The 23,680-nt window shown below is 38.7% G+C and overlaps 1 protein-coding gene across 16 annotated transcripts in view; it reads left to right on the top strand.

The window, feature by feature from the left end:
- Positions 1-23,680, top strand: part of SOX5 (SRY-box transcription factor 5) — a 394,764-nt gene that overhangs the window by 261,214 nt on the left and 109,870 nt on the right. For 8 of the 16 annotated variants that reach the window (XM_038386648.2, XM_038386640.2, XM_038386650.2 and 5 more), the window contains exon 7: positions 20,373-20,496. In XM_038386648.2, coding sequence (XP_038242576.1) covers positions 20,373-20,496 — 124 coding nt within the window. The remainder of the gene's footprint in view (positions 1-20,372; positions 20,497-23,680) is intronic. The other 8 variants (XM_038386652.2, XM_038386653.2, XM_038386641.2 and 5 more) reach the window with 1 other exon arrangement.

The raw sequence follows: 23,680 nt of genomic DNA, 5'->3' as shown, positions 1-23,680 counted from the left end.
GAGGGGCACCGGGCTGGGGCAGGTGGTTGGGTTGCAGGAGTGGGTGTGGACTTTTGAATGGTCGGGGAGGAGGGCTTGGGGTACAGAAAGAGACTCAGGAATAGGGCATGGAGAGGGTGTGGATTCTGAGAGGGAGTTTGGGTGTGGGAGGGGGCTCAGGGCTGGGGCAGGGGGTGTGGGGTGCAGGCTCTGGAAGAGAGTTAGGGTGCAGGAGGGGGTTCGGGCTCTAGCCAGGCGACGCTTACCTCAGGCAGCTCCCGGAAGTGATCGGCATGTCCGGCTCCTAGGTGGAGGCACAACCAGAGGGCTCTATGCACTGCCCACCCCTGCAGGCGCCACCCCCACAGTTCCCCTTCTCTGCAGTTCCTGGCCAATGGGAGTTGTAGAGACAGTGCTTGGGGTGGGGGCAGTGCATGGAGCCCCTTAGGCTGCCCCTGCACCTGGGAATGAGACATACCAGCTGATTCCAGGAGCCGTGCAGAGCCAGGGAAGGCAGGGAGCCTGTTTTAGCCTCGCTGCATCGCCAACCAGACTTTTAACAGCCCAGTCAGTGGTGATGATCAGAGCCAGGGTCCCTTTTTGACTGGGTGTTCCAGTTGAAAACTGGACGCCTGGCAACCCTAGGTGTGCAGTGATATAAAGGTTTTATTGACGTATGTTTGGGACAGCCTCGTTGTTTCACTTGTGTGTTAATCAAGGCATCACAAACTAATTCCAATAAAATCTTTATACTGTGATGTATTGGATTTAAGTCACATATAGAAAATCTGCTTTAGAAAGAGTTTGGAGAGTTTTTTTTTAAAAAAATTGTGTATTTTTTGTGTCCCTCTGCTTGTAAAGCCAGGCTACCTTAATACCACAAGTCCAGTAAACGTGTGAAAATTACCTAGAATAGCTTTTCCATAATTGTTATGATTGAAGTTCAATGTCTTGGGATGGTTCAGGGCTATAAGCAGGTGTTGTGTGTCACACTGGGAGTTATGAATCTCCCATTTCTATTGATTAAAAAGCCTCTTATTTCTAGTGCTCATGAGTCTCAAACCTTATAACTGTCTCTGGTCCAGGACTGAATTCTGCCTGCCTTGTAGCTTGAATCACTGTAGTTTGGGGGGCAAAAGATGGGAAGAAAAAGGCATATCAAATTCTGTTTAAAAAAAAAATATTGGCTGTTTGAAGCTGCTCAGAGATTTGGAATAGTAGAGGTGGTTTAATGTGCAGAGTGCAAGTGAAATTGTCAACAATGCATGATAAATGCAGTTTGTATGCTGTTTTACATTTTGAACTGGAAATCATATCAGATATGGGGTTTGTTGCAGGTTTTTAAGTTTGCAGATGTGTGTATCTGTTTGGGTACTCTGTGTGTGTCTGTACTCTGTGTTTATATATGTATATACACCCATTAAAACATTAGATGCCCTTTGAACTCTATAAGCTATCTGTAGTGGTCATTAATTCTTCTTTTTAAACTATCATCATGAATTCCTAACAGAAATCGTTTAAATTGGGTGTATTATTTTTGCTAAATACTTGTCTGGGGAGCAGGGGAAATGTTCTGGGGGACCACCCCAGAGGTTGAGCAAAGAAGGAAATGAGCTGTTCCCCTGGGAACAGTCAGGTATGCAGACAGGCCAATCTGTCCATTTGAATTAATGAGCCTTCTCTCACACTTTGCTACTTCCTACTTTGATAAACATTGTCAGATCATTCCCTTGAATTTATTCTGGGCCATGAGAGTGACAAACTCCTAGTGCACAGCTCTTTTAAAAAAGCTTATAAGCAAACTGTAAGGGTTGCAGTGTTTCCAATGTAACAAAGTATATTGAAACTATTTGATTAACTGTAGATGCTCCTTCATGATTATTTAATGACATGGTGGTTTGAAACTTGTCATTAATGTTGTCATTTGTCTAAAAAAAAATCTTCTCAGTGCTGCTTGGCATTGGAGGTGACTAAGTGTTGCATTATAATCTGAGACTGGATCTGTCTCAATGTATTGTTAAATTTGTTATGTCAGGACATTCTATTTTGCAGCCCTAGAGGACCCTACAAAAGACATTTGCAGGCAAGAACTGGAAATAAGTGCAGCCTCAGCGTAATTGTAGCTCAACGGTTCCACAGAAAGAGTTTCTGTGTGTGGAATCTGAATGTCCAGCTGTTCTTAGAAGGATTACCAGGGTTTAATGGAGAGCACAGATGGAACCAATACTATTGTCCAGAGTATTCTAGGGCAGAGGCTAAAATGTGAAGGATGATCAGTGGAGGGCTGATTTGGGGAGGGGGGAGAAAAAGAAGAAGGGGGGGGATCCCCTTGTTCTGTAAAAAGCAAGGGGATTGATGCTGTCCAATGATTATGGTGCAGAGGAAATAGTTCCCAAAGCTTCCTTTCATGGTTAATAGGCATTGTAGAGATGGCACAGGTCATGTGTGGTGTGCAGCTGTTTAGAGGTTCTTACTGAACTATTAGAGACTTAGCAAGGCCCATTATTCTAGGCACTAAGGCAGTTTTACTGGATATGGACTACTGCAATTGTATAAGCTCTCCATTGTGTAAGTACTAATTTGGAGTGCTACCATAAGCCAGCCATACAACCCATGCATCCCATGAATGAATGAGTCATCTTGATAAACAGGCTCAGGGCATGCAGCACTGACTTGTAGACTTAAAGGGACCTGATGTGTTTAAAATGGATCCCACTCTAATGAATAAACTTCTTGAAAAAATATTTTGATTTTCAGTAGCTAATAAATCCTTTTTTATTTGAGGGAAAGCTGTCATACATAAAGGTTTTAGATGGTCTTTCATTTACCTTCCCCATGTTAGACATACTTGTGATTACTAATTTGTTACTGATTATTAAAACGTTACTAATATGCTCACATATGCATTACAGGTTTCCAGGCCACTCAGTAAGTCAGCAATTTATGTCACAAATCATACCATTTCAGGTGTCAGAGCCCCTTGATTGTTTTATTCCAAATTATTTGGCTGAAGTAATATAGCTGTTTTTCATTAATAATACCCCCCCCCACACACACACACACACACAACTTGTGGTTATGTAATATTACTATTATTTCATTTCCATGAATGCCAAGAATATAAACACAATATTAAGAGTCTATAATGTAGCTGCAAGATTGTTTATTGCATCCTTTGCAGAACTCCTAGCTAGTGCCACTTAGCTCCTGAAGCCAAATTGTGTGTGCTATGGACTTGTGTAACACAACACTTCTTATGTTATAAAGACTACCTATCCACAGGGACTGCATTTACCTAGATCCCAAACACTCATTTCTAATATAAAAGCATCTGGAGATAAAGACTTTGAGTCAGATCCTCAGCTGGTGTAAACTGGCATAGCTCCACTGAAGTCAATGAAGCTATGTTCAATGTATACCAGCTGAGGATCTGGCTCTATTTGTCTACTTTCTGCTCCCTTTTTTCTATTTTAAATAGGCAGTTTTTTCCTTTTTGAGGTTATTACTGTGTAAAAAAAAATTAAAATAAGGCAGTTGAATAGATGAGAAAACTTATTGGCTTTTAGTGGAATGTTATGATTTGTCTGGTGATTATGTACAGCTAGAGATCATGAACCCTGAAGTCAGTGGAAGTTGCAGGTGTTCAGCACCTGTCCGGTCAGATCGTACATATTTGTGTATGCATTTAAGTATATAATATAATATATGATGTGATTATTTAGAAGATTGTAAATGTATGTTATCACTCACCTTTGAGCTCGTCACCTGTCCCCTGCTTATTAAGTCATCACCTTAGGACTTATTCTAACATCCTAAATCCCTCATCAGCTTCAGATAGCCACAGCCAGAATGTAAAGGTACCTTTAAATTGGTGGAAACTACGTGAAGTTCTATAGCAAGTCAGTAGTGTAAAGGGATCCGAAGTGTATTTGAGAACTGGGTCTATTTAAAAACCATTGATTTGTTATAGAACTTCATGTAATTTAGACACAGTTTAAGACACACTTTACATAAATTAGAATTGAGCCCTTGGTAAGTACAACCCTAGCTTTACAGGCAGGGAGACCCAAGAAAATAGTCCCAAAATATCTTTTAAAATTCTTGAAAAGATTCCTAAAGTAGTTTTATGTTTATAGCACATAAAATACATGATATTGTGATATGTATAAAGGTTTTATTGGCATTACTTTGGGGTGATTTGAATAACTCACTTATAACTTTGCCACTAATTAATATTGTGACCATCCCAAGCTCATGCTGATAAAATCTTTATATCAAACAGCTATGTCATGCTTCCTATAGATTGGGTGTGTGTATATGTAAACTGCACATTACCCTTAATTAAATATATCATTTGCTATAAGTACAAATGCTTCTGGTTGCAGGTGCAATTCTGAACTGGTAAGGGTTTTTTTTTTATTAAACTAAATTTGTAAAAGGTAAAGACAACCTTCTATAAATCAAGGAAAAGCTCCTCTACAAAAGTAAACCAAAAACTCCAAACTAACTCCAAAGGACAAACAGCAACTCCCATAACTCAGGTGGCAAGTTATTGCTCAGCCTAGGGATGAATATCTTTCTGGAGCCAGCTAGTAGCACAGTCACTGTCACACATGCCTTCTTCTCTGCTAAAGGCACATTTCAATACGGGATTCATGTACAGAATCCTTTGATACTAACTAACAGTAAATTTCTTGCATTTGCATCATACTGTTGTTTGTTGAGGACAACTTCAAAGTGTATTGCAAATTTTCACAAATACAGGAATCGCTTCTCCAACTGCTGAAGTTCAGCCCATCTCTGGGTTTGGATTGTGGCAGAGCAACAGTTTTTAACAGGACACAACAACACTAACCAACAGTTTGGGACAAAAAAAGAACTCTTAGCTGTGTTTGCTCTGTGCTGCAGAGCAATTAGGAGTAAAAACAGTAAATCTTCGTCACTAAATCAGTCGATCTGACTCTCAATACAGGGAGCAGATCTGTGAAATAATAGAGAACCATTATTTAGAAGTCTCTCTTCTAAGTTGAACATTACTTAAAAACTGACACAGGTTTGCAAATGGAATTATTATTTTTAATGATTTATTTTTTCACTACTTTTACGGTTTGTTTTCTTCTTGTGTTTCCTTGGATGATGAAACTAAACTGAGTCAGCTTCACTTACTGTTTATAATCAGTTTCACTTTCTAGTTCACCATTATTGCCAAAGTAGTGGTGTTTGCATTCACATTTCTGTACAGGAATATTTCACTATAAATACATTCTTTTCACTGGACAAAAATGCAATTTCATTAATATAAAATACTTTTAAAACTTAAATTTGGAGCAGGAGATCCCTAAGGGTCCTAAAATTTAGTAAAAACAAACAAATAATGGGCCTAGTCCTGTTGCAATTGAAGTGAAATTATAGTACTGCCGTTAACGTCAATAGGATGAAGATGAAAACCAAAAAATATAATTGCCCACATTACCCAAAAAATTAAGCCCAATCTTGTAAACACTCCCAGACATCGGAAGTCCTACAGACATCACTGGGGTTCCTTACGTGAGTGAAATCACTCTTTTGCATAAGTGACCATAAACACTAGAGCCTAACAGTGTCAGTTACACCAGACACCTGTCCCTGAGAACCTTCTGATTTTAGGCTAAAGGTTTGTCTTAAGTCCAAAGATGATCCTTATGTCCAAAGATATTTCAGTATATTCAGTAGTATGGATAAAGTCAGCTGTTTAGAGAACCCCTTTTCTTACTTAAGAGAAACAGAGCTGCTTAAGACCCATGCTTAAGTATAAAATCTGAATGTCCTTGGTTTATGCTTAGAATAGATGTATAACGTTATTTAATATTTTCAAGAGAGTCTTTACAGTGCTCAAATACCCACCTCTTTCAGATACACATACACAACCACCTTTCTCCTTAGTATGCAAATGCATAATTAAAAGCATTCAATAGATACAAGTGAATAAACCAATAAAGTGAGCTGCTAATAATACATTTTCATTATCTGGGAGTATGTGGAAGTATCCCAAACAGTTTAGTGATGCTGGAAAGTTGTAACAGATAAGAATCTAGTGGTTGATTTTATGTAAGACATTAGATCTTATGAATATTCTGCTTCCTTTCCAGGCAGCGAGCTAGTATGGTTAACCAAAATTGTTGAGTAATTGTTCTGTGGTTGAGAACAAAATGCTGAATTAAACTGTTCTCTGCACAATAATTGTGTGATTACAGCATTTATGTTGCTGGCCAAAGGAACAGTCATTAGGTTTGGAAGACTTACCAAAACCACAGGCACCAAAAAAAAAATGCAAATCACATGTAAATTGTTCTCTAATACCTATAGTGGCTTAGAAATTGAACTAAAAGTAGAGCATGTGTGTATTTAAAGGCAGGCAAACTGGAAAAATGATTGTACATTCAAGAACTACTTCAGTTCACGAAGAAAATACCCAAAGATTATTCATTTTCATTATGTCTTTTCCCTCTTGTGTGATCCTGTATCATATATATTATAAGCCTATTTTATATTATTTTGTGTATGCACTTGTGTTTTTCCCCCACTGCATACCAATCAGATATTGTCTGGGAGTAAGGTGGGATGTACTCCCACACTTAACTAGATCCTGGACTAAGCCAATTCAGAGAGAAGTATGTGAGGGAGGCAGGCAGGCAGCAAATGTTTATTTGATTGCTGTAATCCAAACAGTAAAATTAAAAATTGATTTATGATGATAGGCCCTCTTGTTAGGTAGATAATTTCCTTCTCCAATGTGCTGGCCAGACTTAGAAGTGCCAAGGAAACAAACACTTTTAGTCTTTTGCTTTGTGCTTTTGTTCTACTGTCGTTTGTCCTCATGCTGCCAATATTAAAAGAGGAGGAGGAGGTGGTCAAAAATAACGGGAAAAATATTTAAGGACAGTTGCTAATATTGTGCCTGCAATTAAATGCAGCTACAAATTATAGGATTTGGGTGGCTAACTACCTAACTGAGCTCAGAAGTCAGGTAGTTAGATATCTAAACCCTATCACTTGCATCTGCTATTAATCATGCCTCCAATTTATGTGCTATGCAGGCATAAAATTAGCGGCTGGATAGAGAGAGGCCCTTTAAAAATGTGGCACCAAATATAACTTCTCACAAGCACCGTCATGTGAAAGGATTTATGATATCAGAGAAAACATCAGCATGAGGGCATGAGTAGAAGAGTTGACACATATTTTAAGTCTTTCTTCTGCAACTTGATTCTATTTTACTTTTAAAATTGAATTGTCAATGGTGAAACTAAACTCTGGTTAAGGAACAGTCCCGCTGGCAGAGAGGGCAGTCAGACTCAAGCCTGAACAGCTGAAAGATTGAAAAGAGGGTTTTCTGTGCATTTCCTGGATGGTAATTAGAGGCTATCCAGCACTAGAAATGTGTTTTCCACAGAGATTTCCACTAAGATTTGGTCTTAATTTTCCTGGCCATTTGTCCATCATATATAAGAGCAAGGTTTTTAAGATCATGCAGAAGCATAAAACTCAGTGTAAAATAATAATAATAATATAATAATAAAGTCATCTTCAGAAAGAAGTACATTAAGCAGTTGTAACAACTAAAGCTTTGAAACTGATGTCATTGCAAACTAACCATACATTGGAACATGTATATGATTTAATAATAAAGAAGTGGGGAGCATTCAGAGCAGGGTTTAATCAGTAGATTTAAGATTTTCTTAGCAGACCCAGTTCTCATTAGCCCATAAAGAATGTTTATTTACAGCTATGTTAGATTGGCTGTACACTATTTTATCAACTATTCCCCATAAACTTTCCATTTAAAGACACCAAGAAACAATACAGACTTTTAGTGTAAGATAAACTTTTATTCTGTGTCCTTAACGAAAATATTGTCTCTAGATAGATAGATTTTTATTTTCAAGTGAGTGACTTTGATTAGACATTTATGTTTGTTTATGCCATTACAGCATTCAGATACTGTACAGGTTTTGAATTGCTGCCCACTACATGATATTAAATAACCTCTAATTCTTGCCCACCGCCTACTCATTAATTAAAACAAACATGCCTATCTTAACGATATTCCACTTGTCAAAGAGACGCGGAAAGAAAAACACATTTTGAAATCTTAGAATTTTATTTGAAAAATCAAATTTCAGTATTACTGTTCAAAAATGCAGAAAGAATGAGTCCTCCACTAAAATAACAATATTTGAAATTATATTAAAGGTATTGGCATACAAAAAAGAAATAATAGTTTGTAAGACAAAGTTTTAATGGTCTGCTTCTGTGAACCAGACTTTGTAGACAGGTTTTTTAATGTCAAGTGCTATGGGAAAAGAAATATTTCAAATTATGTGATTAAATTAAAATTATGTCTATCAGAATTACTTATAGAATCTTTTCACTTAAAAATGATGATCAGCATGTCAGCTGTGATACATGTTAAGAAGGGTTGGGATTTCAACTACAAGGCCAAACTGTGGTCTGAATACAACTGCGAGATGGGGGCATAAAGGGGAGAAAGGGGCATAGAGGTGTAAATTAGGTAGCAGCACTGAAGTGGAAAAAAAATCTCTGCTGCTCCTACCAGCAACCCAGGTGAGCAGGAGGCGGCAGAATTATATGGGGAATGGACAGAACCTTGGTTCCACCCCCTCAGCTCCCAAGCACTGCTTTGCATTTAACTCCCATTTGCATTCCAATTTTCTCCTTTCTCAGAGCAGTGGGTGAACAAGGAGGGAGACTATAACTGTCTGAGCCACAGTCTTCCTCCTGAGCTGTCTCATGAATATCTCAACAGCATGCTGCTGAGTACTCAAGGCAGATAATTGTCTCATGATCTAATCACAGACATTGGTATGTTCGTGAATTTTGGATTCAACTCTGGATTTTACCACTGCATCAAGCCCTGAGACCCTGGCACTCTTCTTCCTCTATAGAAATTCTAAAATCCAATGTCCTCCCTATTGGCACAGCTCTCCTGTTTGCAGGGGAGGGGCACAGGAAGAAGACAGACATATTTCTAACAGCTGACCAGGTGCATTTTATGCAATAACTACATCATTATTATTATTTTCTGAGTGGTTTAATAAATTCAGCTTAATATGTAAATGTGGAAAAAATAGCATCAGGGGAAAAAACATAATCTTTTATTTTTAATATAGAAGTCTCTGTCTGACTTCACAGAAATAACCAAAATATATATTTTGTGTTTTTTCCACCACTCTTCTTTGTCCTGGTTAATGATAGTGACCCTTTCCGCAGCTTTCTCTCTCATGTAAAATGCTTTGATTTTTGATTAGTTGATCACTGTAAATATATTAAGGAAAGCAGTAGAATTCTATGACACTAATTACAGTTTTATTCCCCAATCCTGCAAATACCTAAGCACATGCTTAGCTTTAAATCCATGAGTAGACTCATTGAAATTAATAGATTTGTTTTATGTGCTGAAAATTGCATATGTGTAAATTTTTATGGTACTGAGCCCTTAATTAGTATGGACTCAATATATTACTGAACATACATTGATAAAGTGAAAATGTCATCTAGGTCATGTTTATAGCCAGCCCTTGTATACATCCACAAGGAACTAGCTGCCCTTTTTTGCATCCTTTTCATAAGCACCAGTTACAGCTGCAGTCCTTGTGCTAACCTGAATCCAAACGCACTTCAAAAAGGCTGAAGAAAAAGCAGGGCCAAGTCACCTCTCTTGGCTAGCTACTCCTAGTGGAATTCTGCTCCACTGTGCAATGCAGAATTTGTGCAGAATTAATGATCTGTGCGGAATTTCATCCCTCCCTGCAGAATTGTTGCTGCAGAGCTGCTTGTCGCCACTAGGGGCCACTGGACCCAGCAGAGCCCAATTTTCCAGTTGGCAATACAGGACACTGCTGGGGGGTGGGGAGGGGAGCTGGAGGGTTCTGGGCAGCTGTGGTTCCCAGCATGTTCTGAGGGAAGGAGGTAGCATGCGGGAAACTCCATATAAACTCAGGACCCAGCATCAGGCTGTTTCTCTTTCTGGATGCCTGGGCCCTGGAGGGTAGGGGGTGCAGGTGTCTGGGCTGGGGATTGCCCCGTGGCTGGGCTCTGGGGGGGTGGTTGTCAGGGCTGAAGGGTGTCCCACAGCTGGGTTCTGAGGGTAGGGGTTGCAGGTGTCTGGGCTGGGGAGCACCCCATGGTTGAGTTCTGGGGGTAGGGGAGTCCGGTGTCTGGACAGGTGGCACTCCACGGCTGGGCTCTGGGGGTATGCGGTGTGGGTGTCTGGGCTGGGGAGCTGCCCTGCAGCTGGGCTCTGAGGGTAGGGGCTGTGGGTATCTGAGCGGGGGGAGTACCCCATGGCTGGGCTCTGTGGGTGTAGAGGGTGCAGGGGCATAACAGAGAAATAGGAACTGGGTTGTTGTAGGGATTTCTTTAACTCTCTACTCCTCGGGGAAACATTTTTGTTGTCTGTATTGTTACAGACATACTTGCTAAGAGGTATTTTGAAATAAATTACCAAAATAGTAGAAACTGGTATGATTATATTGCGTTATTTTGACAAATAAAATATGCAGAATTCTGAAATGTGCACAGAATTTTTAATTTTTTGGCACAGAATTCCCCCAGGAGTATCTAGCAAAGCTTGTCAGCCACATGCCAATAACACACTGCACAATACCTTCAGGAGCTCCTGTTGGCCTCCACACTGCTGGGCCAGCCATGATTGATCCCATACTTGATTTGCATGTACCCATAAATCACTAATGTGAAGGATGTCAGGCTCTAACCCTGAACATATTAAAGTGGTTATATTGTGATAAGAAAAATCCCAGAAAGTCTAAATAGCTCTGTTTTTATACCTATTGCTCTATCACTGAGAAATTTAAAACAAATCAAAACAAAAAAACCTACTTAACGTTTATCACAGATTCCACAAAAGCAATCATATATGCTTCTCCCGCTGCTTCTGTGGCAGCAGTTATCTTAACAAACCCTGTTCCCAGAGCTGTTCTGACATCAAACCATAACATTTTTGTGCAAATAGATATGATCTGGTAATATGTAAATGTTATATAGGCTGAAGAAATTATTTTAAAATCAAAGAAGCCGTATTAGTTTCAGCTTATTTTAAAACACAGGGGGCTTTCAGTGTTTGTAGATGCAAAGTGACAAAAATGGGGAAAAAAGAATACATATACAACTTCTAAGAGACTAGTACGAACAAGAGAGAGGAAAATTTACTTTGTTATGTTACTTAATGATTCTGTAAGGCATTTACAACAACCCCCCTCTTCTTTATCATTGTAATAATTGAAACAGTATTTAATAGATCAGCCAATCACAGAAAATAGTCCACATTTGCAGTTTAAGAATTATCCTGCATGATGTCCTTCCTAACACATCAAGAAATCTCACACCTGTTTTCTTTTCACTGACAAATGGTTCATTGAGTGGCTTACTGCTAGAGCGCTCAACATAGCTCCAGAGCTTATCGAGCAGAACATTAAATAAGCATCTGGAAACTGTGTAAAGCTCCATCCTGTGCTGTGAGACATCATCAGTTATTCATGAAAGATCATATACTTTCCAATTCTGAGGGAGTGACATTACACATTAACTCTTGTTGTATTACGACTACATTTGGGAGCAAGTTGCTGTTATCATTGTGTACACAAAGAGAGAGATACACAGTGTTAAATAATGGAATAATAGCTTTGACATTCACAAGTCTGTGGCAACCCTACAACAAGTGGTGACCCTCAATTGTACTTCTGAGACAGATATTGTAACATAAGCACAGCTATAGGGGGCTCTGGTGCATACTACCACTTGGAAACATTGAACTATAGCTTGGGAAAAGCAGTAGTTGTTTGAATTTTAAACTCAATGAAATGAGTCATTTTGGAACAAACACTAGACATCGTGTTGCAGAGAGCCTATCTTGTCCCCGCCCAATTCAGCAAATGGCTCAGTCAACCAAATGATGGATCCCTGTCCCCTACATGAAAGAAAGAGCCTTACTCCTGAGCTGTGTGTCCTTTAACTAGCAAGGGTTCTTTTGAATGTGCACTTTAGTCCTCTGCCTTAGCTACCAGGCTAGCATCTGACTGTAGAAGCCTTTCTGAAAGTTCTATTCCTCATTGGGAATCTCACCCACTGGAATGGGACCCAGACAATCTGCAGCAACTAATCCTGAATGAACGCCTCATGTGAAAGATCTAAACCATTGATTCAAAACAGATGCATATTGGAATATAGGCCAATTTATTTTTCTCTGCTTTGGGACATTTTTTTCCTGGGTGGGGAAGTGCTAAGATGCTCCTGTGGTAGAATTGTCTCTGTAGATAACTGTCATGTTATCTGAATGGCTTGCCATAGACCATCCCAAATGAGATAAAGTTGAGTTACTGTTTTCCCTGCTTCCGTATATTTTCCATTTACCACATCAAATGTGAGAGAAGAGGCTGAACACTTTTTTTTATGTTCTATAAACCAGAGGTTCTCAACCTTTTTCTTTCTGAGAACCCCCCAACATGCTATAAAAACTCCACAACCCACCTGTGTCTGAACAACTGATTTTCTGCATATAAAAGTCAGGGTCGGCATTAGGAGGTAGCAAACAGGGCAATTGCTTGGGGTCCCATGCCACAGGAAGCCCCATGAAGCTAAGTGGCTTAGGCTTCAGCTTCAGCCGTAGGTGGCGGGGCTCAGGGCCTCAGGCTTCAGCCCCATGCAGTGGGGCTTCAGCTTTCTGCCCTGGGTCCCAGTGAATCTGATCTGGCCCTGCTTGATGGACGCCCTGAAATCTGTTTGTGGACCCCCAGGGGGCCCCGGACCTGTGGCTGAGAACCACTGATATAAACGAACTTAAATAAATTCACTCCTTCCTCAGTTCCTTTGGAACTAGACAAAAAAAGTTCCTTGTATGCTAAATTTCCTTTCATCTTGCATCCTTCGAGGAAAGAATGACTGTTTGTGGTGGTCCTATGTGTCCCTGTCATACTCCATTCTTCCCAGCCTCACCCTACTTGCTTATACCACTCCATCTTATCCTTCAAAATGGGTAATGGATCAGCGACTCCTTTTGGAGCATATTCACTGCTATGTAGCTGGCTAGAGGGGCTGCCATTTGGCAATGCAAGGCACGTCCTCTGCCCCACCTCTCAGTTAAGGAGCTGAGCATGTGCTCACTTTTATAGTGCTCAAAATCTATGCTGAAATGGACACGAGGAACGAAACAAGGATCTCCCTCAGGACTGTGCAAAGCTCTAGGGCTTCGGAGTTGATCCAGTTCATTTTTTTTAACTGGTCAGCATTTATGTAAATCTTTGAGACATTACCCTTTTGCACTGCCTTTCTGAAGGTTTGTTTGCCATGTTTTCTATGTGCCAGGGCGCACACATTCAAGCTATTGCCTGTTGGGGATAGTTCCCATTTTTCAGCAAGCTAATAATTTTTCCACATTATCTCTCCAAAAAGCTCTCATATTCTGGAGGAGTTACAGAGGTGTCTATTTTTTCTCCCTAAATGGCCTTATTTATTTGTCTTTATAGACTGGCAACATAAGAACATATTTTCCTATGAACAGTAGCATTACTAGGAAGCAATTGTGAACAGTGAGGTTATAGTATTGAATTACTCTAGTGATATTTGGGGAGGGTGAATTTTAGTAAGTGCTGGCATGTATTTAAATAAGTCTCTAATGCCACAAGGGAAAGAATACTACTTATGGCCCACATCATTCCCTGCAGAAGAACTCAAGGTAGATCTGGAAGAAGATGTCTCGCCACAAGATCCTCTCACAGAGATCCACCACATCATCCTGCCTAGGGGCTGGGGAATTTGCCTCTATGTGTGACAAAGGCAGGGGATGCTCATTCACAAAGTTTGAAGAACTCTAGAGATCTGTGCAGGGGGGCACAAAATCCATGTGTTGCCCATCCCAGCAAGGTACATGTCCCCACAGCCCTCTGTCTCTTCTCCATAGTTCGTATTCTCCACACCTGCACAGAACCCAGACCCCATGGAGAGGCCTCCTCGGGATCCATAAGAGGGTGAGGGTGAAGCTGTAGAGGTAGCAGAGTCCCCTTTTCACAAATGGAGATTCTCTTACAAGTGTGGATTTGAGGGCGGGGGGACAATGATGTAGGGTCAGGTCAGGAGAACTACATTTCACTCTCTTACTTTAGAGGTATTGCCAAACTGTAATGGAAGACTACAGATTGTAGTTGTAAGAAGAAATGCATTTTTATTTCTGCTTAAGATAGATATGGTTGGGGAGGGGCGAATGGCCAATATATTTCCTGTTTAAAGGACCAGTCATTCAAATGCCAGGTGGAGTGCTTTCCACCATGAATACTCCCATAAGCCAACGGAACTATTCACAGTAGTAAATAGTTCACCTGCAGTAAGTGGTTTGAGAGCACTGTGTCCTAATACAATTAAATAGTTAGCTTCTGAAAACAAAGCTACATATTTGTCATCTTTGATAATGTTGAGTTTTCATATCAAGTTAAAAATACATTTAACTCTTGAAATGTTTCTGTACACAATCTAAAGTTAAACTAAAGGGCAATCCAAGTGTATCCAGTACTCTGAGAAAGTAATATTTGAATTTCATTGAGACAGTTTGCTGGCTACTTCACATGAAAAAAGCAAGTTAGCCACACTTCCGTATAAGAAAAGGACATAATAAAATAAGAAATAATTTAAAGAAAGATGTTTATAGACCTCTAGAATGGTATTTCACTGAGTAACAGTTTGTGAGACTAAAGTAATGAACTTCTGTTCCGAGTCTTATCTGTCTGTAAAGGGTGAAGTCCTGCTTCAAGACCCAAATCTCCCATCCTTACTCATATTGAGTAATACTATCTCCACAGGTAATACTAATGAAATCATTGGGACCATTTGCCAAGTAAGGTACTACTTAATGAGAGTTGGACTAGCAATCAAACCCAAAATAAAAAGTATATAAGTGCCAGAAATGTAATAAAATGTAAACCCTGGAAATACGAAAAATCTATGTCAGTAAAGATTTAACTGCAATTGTGAGAATGAAATTAGTGTAAGTATATAAGAATGAAAAAAATAATAATAATACCAGATGCTACATATGTATATAGATTTGTAGAAAAGAAATATGGTCATATATTACTTGAGAAATATGAGCTGGCTAAATGAGGTAAGTGTCCTGTGGGAAAAAATAGCATGTGGTCATGTAATTAAAGACTGTGTCATAATGCATGTCCACAAGGGGGCCAAATTAAGGTTGCACAGGCAACCTTAATTCTGGTATTTCCTAACTTCTGAGTACTTAAATTTTCTACCTTAATGTTTTTTAATGTAGCTTTTGTGTGTAATTATATAGTGACCCAAAGCGTGCAAGGCATTTCATAGAACATAAAAAAAGAGACACGATCCCTGCCTTGAAGAGCTTGCAATCTAAATGTACCTAAGGCACAACAGTAGCTAGTAACTATTTATTGCTCCAGGTAACTGAGATAATCAAAGTATTTTTCTCAATTTAGGTAGGAGAGATCAAAGTATCACAATTACTATAGAAAAGAATAAATACTGAGTTTTAATTGTGCACAGTGTGTTCACATACATATATCTATAGATGAATTTATATCTTGTATATGTGTGAGACAGGAAGTATATGGTTTTGTGATTAAGATACTGGACTAAACCTTGAGATCTGGATTCAGTTCCCAGCTCTGCAACAGACTTCTGGTGCAAACTTGGGCAAATCACTAAGGCCCAGATTTTTAAAGGTATTTAGGTGCTTAAAGGTGCATATAGGAACATAGTAAGATTTTGAAAATTAAAAATCTGGCCCTAAGTCTCTTTGTGCCTCAGTTCCCCATCTATAAAGTAGAAATAATAATATTTTCTTTCACTCACTCCTAAAGTATCTTGTGTATTTAAATTATAAGCTCTTCGGGGCAGGAACTCTCTCTTACCTTGTGTATTTACACAATTGGGTCCTGATCTTGGTTTGGGCACTAGGAGCAATTTTAATAGAACTAATAATAATACATAGATGGTGGTGTAGTGTCTGTGTCACAAATAGCATAACCATGTGATAACCCTTCCTGCCTCTTCTACACTCTGTCTACAATCCATTTCCTCAGGGGCTACTTCTAATAATCCAAACTTTTGAGCAGCATATGTTCTCCTTTCATCATAACATGGACCTTCCTTCCAACATTACCAGTCTGAGGTGCATGAATGAAAACATCTATGTTCTTGTATAGTGACTTATTTATATCGTAGTTCAGTATTTCCATATTTTCTCATCCTTTGCTCAATAAGATTCCAAGTATTTCATATCATTGATAACCACATTAAGTTCCATTGAGGGGAGACGGGTACTGGGACAAAGAAAAATAATTATTTATTTTATTTTACTCTATTTTATTTTGGGATGTAGGGGAACTTTGAAAATAAATAATAAGTTATATTACATGAGGTGGTTTTTCCCTCTTAGGTTATATAATTTATTTATTTTGACTTTTTTTTCTCATTGTGTGTCCCCTCTATGATAGGAATTGCAAATACTGAAACACTGCATAAAAATACAAACTTTTTCATAATGAAACAAACCTTGAAAAGAAAACTATTTAGAGGTGGGGGGGCGGAGAAGGGGCTGCTTCAGATATTCTGAACAGCATACCTGACCTTAAAATGACCGATATTCTCTTCACTCTAATAACTGTGTTATAATACACAAAGCACTGAATCTAATGGTAAATTAAGTAGTTCATGCTAAATGGGCACTAAGAAAATCTTCATACCATACATACACCAACAAATACTCTATATATTCCAGATATGTTACAATAAAGGTATTTTAGGTATGTTTTAGAGTGTGTTTAAAAATTGTATTGGGTTTATTCGTTGTATCATAGGGTCTTTCTTTATCATCAGTCCAATGGGACATGGCTCAGAAGGAGAGAAGAAATAAAACTAATATACATTAAGCACCTCTAAAAATGGCAAAAAAAAATAGCTTTTCTCTGCATTATAATGGCATGACTTCAATATCCAATATCTCAGGACTTTCCAGGGTAGAAAGCAAGTACTATGACTCATATTGAAAAGCTAGGAATCTTCTTTCCAAAGGTTTTAAAATACCCATTTCTAGTTGTGTGACATTACATGTATCAGGTTTATTTTGATGGAGCAATTCTACATCGGCAGGAGTGGGGGGAGGAGGGCAGAGGAAAGAACCCTTTCTCTGGCAGGTTGCTGAGGTTTTTTTATTGGTGTCTAGTTGCAGTTACTTAATGGTTTGGAATGTTAGAACAAGTCTTGGGGCAAACAAATAAGCGGGCAGGGTGAAAATGAGTCAGTAAAAGATGCATAACTGCAGTTTATCACATGGCTTTTCAGTTTATCACATGCCTGTACAATCTGTCATATAATAGAAGAGTAGTTCTGGATACCTGAAAAGTGGTGTACTGTTATAAAGTAGATTGCAGAGACATGTGATAAATTGAGAAGTCATGTGACAATTTATATTGTGGCAACATCCAGAGGTCCCACTCAGGACTGCATTGTGTTAGGCGCTGTAAAAAATGCATATGAAGAATCAGGATGATATTCTGGCTCAGTGAAATCAACTGGAGCTTTGCCATTGAGTTCAGTGCATCAGGATTTAACCTATAGTCCTTACCCTGAGGAACTTACACCTAAGAAGTCACCTATGAATGGTGGAGAGAGATGGATATTATCAAGTGTATAGACTTGTATAAAATTGTTATATACATATAAACGTGTGTATTTGCTTTAATTATCTTTATACATTAGTAGAACAAAAGGCAAGGTCTGAAACTAGCTCTGATTTGGGGTCAGTTGCATTCAGACTATAAATCTAGTATCAAGAAGGGGTTGTTGTTTTTTAAAAGAAAAGTAACCATCTGACAAGCTATTAGACAAATGTGAATAACAAAACATTAGCTTAAAAAATATAAAGAAAACCTTCAAGAGTAAAAACTGAAAAAGGAGGGTCTGAATTATCTACCACTTTAAAAAGTTGTATCCTAGCAACAGTAGGTAACAATGAACATACGTTGCATAAAAGTTAACATGCAGTAGTTAAATGAGACATAGGAAGGGTCAGTCTTAATATATGCATTTTATATTGTATCAAGTAATCTGATTAAAATGAAATAACGTTTGCCCTTATTTTTGGGAGGAAATAATTGCAGATATTAAAGTGGTGCTACATATATTCCAGCTTGGAATGGAAATTACATTGTTTTGACTGGGTTATTTCTGTATTTATGCAAACCGTCCTCACCTCTCCGTAGTTCTTACCTCCTTTATACAACTGTGTTTGTGTCATTTAAAGTCAGAGGGTCCTAAGGCCCCCTTACAGGGTGTAATTTGGAGGGAGAATTTGAAAAAGAAAATGTGACAGCCAGTTGTGAGAAAAAAGGGCATTTTCCTAGTAGACGTTTTCCTAAATGGGAGGATTTTTTAGTGCAATGTTTTGCTAGCGTATCAGGCAGTCACTTGGAATCAAGTGCAGACTTGTGCTACGTTGTGGGCTTGGCAATGACAATTTTGTGTGTGTGTGTGGTGCTTTGGTTATATTAGCCCTGGAGGCAGAGTTAACACTTGCAATGGGACAAGAGTATTTGCAGTCATCAGAGAACTTTGCAGTCAGCTTCAATAACATCACTCAATTTTTTCACTTTTTTTTTTTTTTTACTTTTTTTTTTTTTGGCAGCAAAGCTCTTAGTGGAACCATCTGTCTTTCTATTAGTGTGTTTGAGTCCTGTTTTGAAGCTTCTTTGCTTGGCAAAGTCACTTTCATCCTTGGAAACCATTTAAAAAAAAGTTCCATGGCTTCTTGCCGAAGAAGAATACTATGCAAAAATTCCACACGGCTGTTCATTTTTGTTCTAAAAGAATACAGTTACTTTGTCTTAAAAAAAAAAATCAAGGCAGAAATGGGACAACTCCAGACTGGTTGAATGTAAGGAGGAAGAAATAGCATTTTATATTTTATGTCTCCCAAAATCCAAATATGCCTTTTTAACTAATTAGATCAGAATAGCAACAAGAAGAATAAAGTAACAGTCAAAGTGAATCGAATTAACAGAGTAATTGGCACTACATCTAGCATAGCTTCAGTCTTGAGTTCAGTCTCCAACTGCAACAATTTCTAACCAATACGTTTTATGAGCTTCGTCTTACAGGATGTCCCAGACTGTAAAGGTGCAATAACCACGCACGCAGTTACAACCATTCTTAATGCTGCATACAGAGAGGACCGGTACCTGCCAACAGTGGGGAGGAGGGAAGGGGGGCAGAGTGAAGGCAGCGGCTTCAGCAGATATTACTGAGCATGCTCAGTCTATGTGAGCATGCTCAGTACAAGCCAAGCAGGAAATGTGGACGGGGGAGCAAATGACCCTGCATGCCCCACCCCATGCATCACCTCTGGCTGCATACATTACACCAAATGTTAATCTATAACAGTCTATCTACATCTCTTATGCCTCTGCTCCACAATTCTGTGGTCAAACTTGATGACCTCTCTTGTAAGGGTTTCCTTCCCTTTACTGATTGATCTCCTGAAAGGCAAAGTTTCATTTGTTAGTATAGTTTTTTTTTTGTTAAAACCAGTTATTCTGCTAATGTCTTAAGTTACCAAACAATTTGCTCCTCTTCTGTATGAGATGGAAAAACAATGTCCTGACCATTTGTATTAATCAAAAACACTCATAAAACTTTGCAAAAGTAGTAGTGTTAGCTGTTGTGTTATGGCCAATTTCCAATTTGGATGACCACTTTCTGCTGCCTAAAGTCCCCTTCAGTTTCACTTGCAATGTAAGAGTCTTCATTTTCTGTCCTATGCTTTTGTGTAGTGTTGCTGTGCAACATGAAACAGTTGACACTCCAGACGTGGCTGCATGTCACTTGTGAGCAAAGTGTTTCAACTGTGTTTGTGGCCACTCCGAGAACGTGTCTGTGCATGCATGTACATGTGTCTGTGTGTGTGTGTATATACACACATATATCCCAACACATACATACGCGTCTAATATTTGTAAAGTGTTTAGAATCATTTGGGATGAAAGGTGCTCTGTATATGATTGTGATTTGGCAGCATTGTGATGTGGAATATCTTAGTGTCATATGGAGAAGATCTATAAAACTGCAGTCATGGTTGTTAAGGTGAAATGAAATATAAGTATGCCTTAATTTATGTAATTAATATTAAGTGCTGGGGTATATGGTAATTAACACACGGCTGAACTGTTGATGCTGTTGGAACCCCTCGCAACACAGGAGTATATTCTAGTCTGACCTGTCTAAAAAAATAAATAAGCAACTACATAGGCATGTTCTCTAGAAGATTTTCCAGGTTTGATTTTCCTCCTTCTGTTCAGCAGGTTCAAGGTCAGCTTCCTCCATTGATGATTCCAGTGTTCCCTCCAGATCAACGAACCCTAGCAGCAGCTGCTCAGCAAGGATTCCTCCTTCCTCCTGGTTTCAGCTACAAGGCAGGATGCAGTAAGTCCTGTAGATTTTCCAGCTGGAAGTGGGCAGAGGGCAGAGTTTTAAAACATGTTGTCCAGTATTTATGCTGAACTAAGTCACCAGATCAGAAATATCACGTCTACTGGCTTGACGTGACAGACCCACTAAGTTGAATTTAGGTTTTACAGAATAGTGTGAGAACGGATTTGCCAAGATTCACTAATATGTTCATTGATATAATGGCCAAGAATTTCAGAACTGGCTAGTGAATGTGAGTGCCCAACTTGAAGAGCCTGATTTTCAGATAGCATGTGCTCCGCCCTTTCTGAAAATCTCTTTACAATGTGTGAGGTTGGGCACTGAAAAACACTATTTGCTTTTGAAATTCTTGACTATGCTGTACAACAAAACAAAACTCAAACAAGGAAACGTGCTCATCAGCACACACAGATACTCCTCTCTTAATCTAAAAGGGAAGTTGTATGAAATGGCCCAATACATTTCAACACTATTGTAGGGAAATATGTTTTTTTCCTCTAGCAGCCTGCTTGCTTTTTATTAACTAAGGGCCTATTCTACCCTCTTTCTACACACACAACTCGTATTCATCTCAATGGGAGTTCTGTACAAAGATCAAGGATAGCATATGCCTCTCAATTTGATGGACTAACACAAAGCATAAATATATTTTACAAGAGCCTAAGACTAAAAACTGTGTAACATCTATTTTTTTAATTTTTGAAAGTTTTATTGTCACTACAGGATCCTGAATTTTTTGGCAGTTTTATTTAAGCCTTCCATGGGATCTCTTGTTCCTGTCAACAAGATAAGAATAAATATAGGTTCAAAATAAATCAAAAATCTTTCTTTCATCAAATAGATTTAGCTACAGCATATGTTCTATAAACCTGGTTTTATGCATTTGTACTTATCTAACTCTACACATTGGTTTCCTATCTTGTTATCTAAGACTTGCTTGTTTTACCATTTTCTTTCTTTAGTGAGTCTGTTTAGCTTTATTATGTCCACATCAGTGTATCCATCTGTATCATTGACTAACTCATGAATTCGTCAATTGTTTATCATTACACACTGCTCATCAGTGGAGCAGTTTATTAAATTTTGAATGCAAAGGGACAATCTGGTGATACTTTTCATCCCACAGTTTTAGATTCTTTTGTTTTTGTAACTTTATAGATCCAGTATTGGGTTTCTGTAAGCAAAGTTCCCTTTCGCTTTGGCCATCACCCCTCATCTTGGGGTACTATGTAGGCTGTTACCACTACTGAGAAGTCACTGTTCAAAACACTTCACCTCACTCAGCAGCTGCGGTGCAATGCATGGGTTCATTCACTTCTTCCAGTGATTTCACACCCATTTGTTCTCAGATGGGAGAAGTAGTGATTCACATTGCAGAATGTGTAACTGAAAGCCACATTGAATATGAATGCTACCATAACTGTAGGCCTGGAAAAGGTCAAGAAAACACCCCCATTAGACATATCTGGCAGATTAAATTAGTTCCGTGTTAATGCAGTCTGACTTGGAGAGAGGGTTGATTTTTTTTTAACTGTTAGTAAATTAACAGTAGGATAGTCACATAGTACCTCACATCCATGAATTTCATATGACATCACATATTTTTGTAACCTTGGAAATGAAAAAAACTGAAAAATATTGCTGCTGCTCCTGGCAATAAGGCTTAAAATTAACAGCATGCCAAGGTCTAAGATTGAGCAGAAGCCAGTGGAAAAAGACAGCTCTCTGTTTGCTGATTCCCTGGCATGTTTGACTGAGTTTGAATGAGAAGCTGAGGGAAAGTGATCAGTAGTCCAAAGGATTTTTTTTCTTTTCACTCACAATTTAATGTAAACAATAACATATATTGGCCTAGCTATACTTAGAATGGTTGTAACAGTGAAAAATATAGCAGCCTTGAAAACTGTAATATAGTCCCATCAAGTAATGTATTTTGACAGGCAATTAAAATAACTGCCCCCTTCTACCCTTCTCTCCCCCATTTCTGTCAGTCGTCATGGTAAAGGCATGGTAGATGGCAGACAAGATTTTGAGTAAAATTTTCAAAAGTGCTTAAGTGACATAGGAACCTACATTCCATTTTCAAAAGTGACCTAGGCACTTAGAAGCCTGTGTCCCATTGACTTTCACATAGACTTAGGATCCCACTGATCAGATTTTCAAAGTTATTTTTGGGCACCTAAAGATGCAGACAGTGCCAAATGGGATTTTCAAAAGGGCTTAACAAGTTATCTTAACTTCCACTGATTTCCATGTTAGGCATATAACCTGCTTAGGCACTTTTGAAAATCCCACTATGTTCCTATCTGCATTTTTAGGGACCTAAAATGCCTTTGAAAATCTAGCCCCATTTGCCTAAGTAACTTTAGAAAATGGGATTTAAGTTCCTAAGTCATTTAGGTGCTTTTGAAAACTTTATTCTTTAAGCCTGGGCTGAAAAATTGTAATGAAAATTTTACAAGACTGATTTATAGACTTCCCAAATGACAATTCTATTTGCTGGCTTTCGTAACTTGCATTTAGAAACAAAAAAAAAAACTGCATGAGACCCTTAGTTCTATTGATAAACAGGTAAGAACCACAAATTAGCAAGTTTTGTATTTAGCGTTTACCCACAAATGGGGAATTTATAGATTTTGGGGGGGAGGGGAGTTTTATCTAGATATAAACCATGGCCTACATTTTCAAAAAGGGATTAGTGATTTTGGGTGCCTTGATTATTGGTTGCCAAGTTTGAGACACCTGAAAAGTGCCCAATTTTCAGAAGGTGGTGTGCCCTGCTCTCTGAAAGTCAGGCCTCCATAACGACTCTCAAGTTGGGACATCCAATAATCAAGGTATACCCCAAATCACCACTCACTTCTTGAAAGTTAAAGCTCACATATTGCAAAGAAGCTCCTTTGTGCTACAAGTAACACCTTAGATTACTGAAACAGGAAGACATATGAATATCTTATTGAATACTACTTTTTGTTTCATTCAACTTGGATGGTGAGACTAATCTAGTTAAAACTCTGTAGTTGCAGAGTAGCAGCCGTGTTAGTCTGTATTTGCAAAAAGAAAAGGAGCACTTGTGGCACCTTAGAGACTAACAAATTTATTTGAGCATAAGCTTTCATGAGCTACAGCTCACTTCATCAGATGCATCCAATGAAGTGAGCTGTAGCTCACGAAAGCT

The sequence above is a fragment of the Dermochelys coriacea genome, chromosome 1 (assembly GCF_009764565.3).
Source record: "Dermochelys coriacea isolate rDerCor1 chromosome 1, rDerCor1.pri.v4, whole genome shotgun sequence".
NCBI classification, from domain to species: Eukaryota; Metazoa; Chordata; order Testudines; family Dermochelyidae; genus Dermochelys; species Dermochelys coriacea.
The sequence above is the reverse complement of the archived record's forward strand: the minus strand, read 5'-3'. Positions and strand labels throughout refer to the sequence as shown.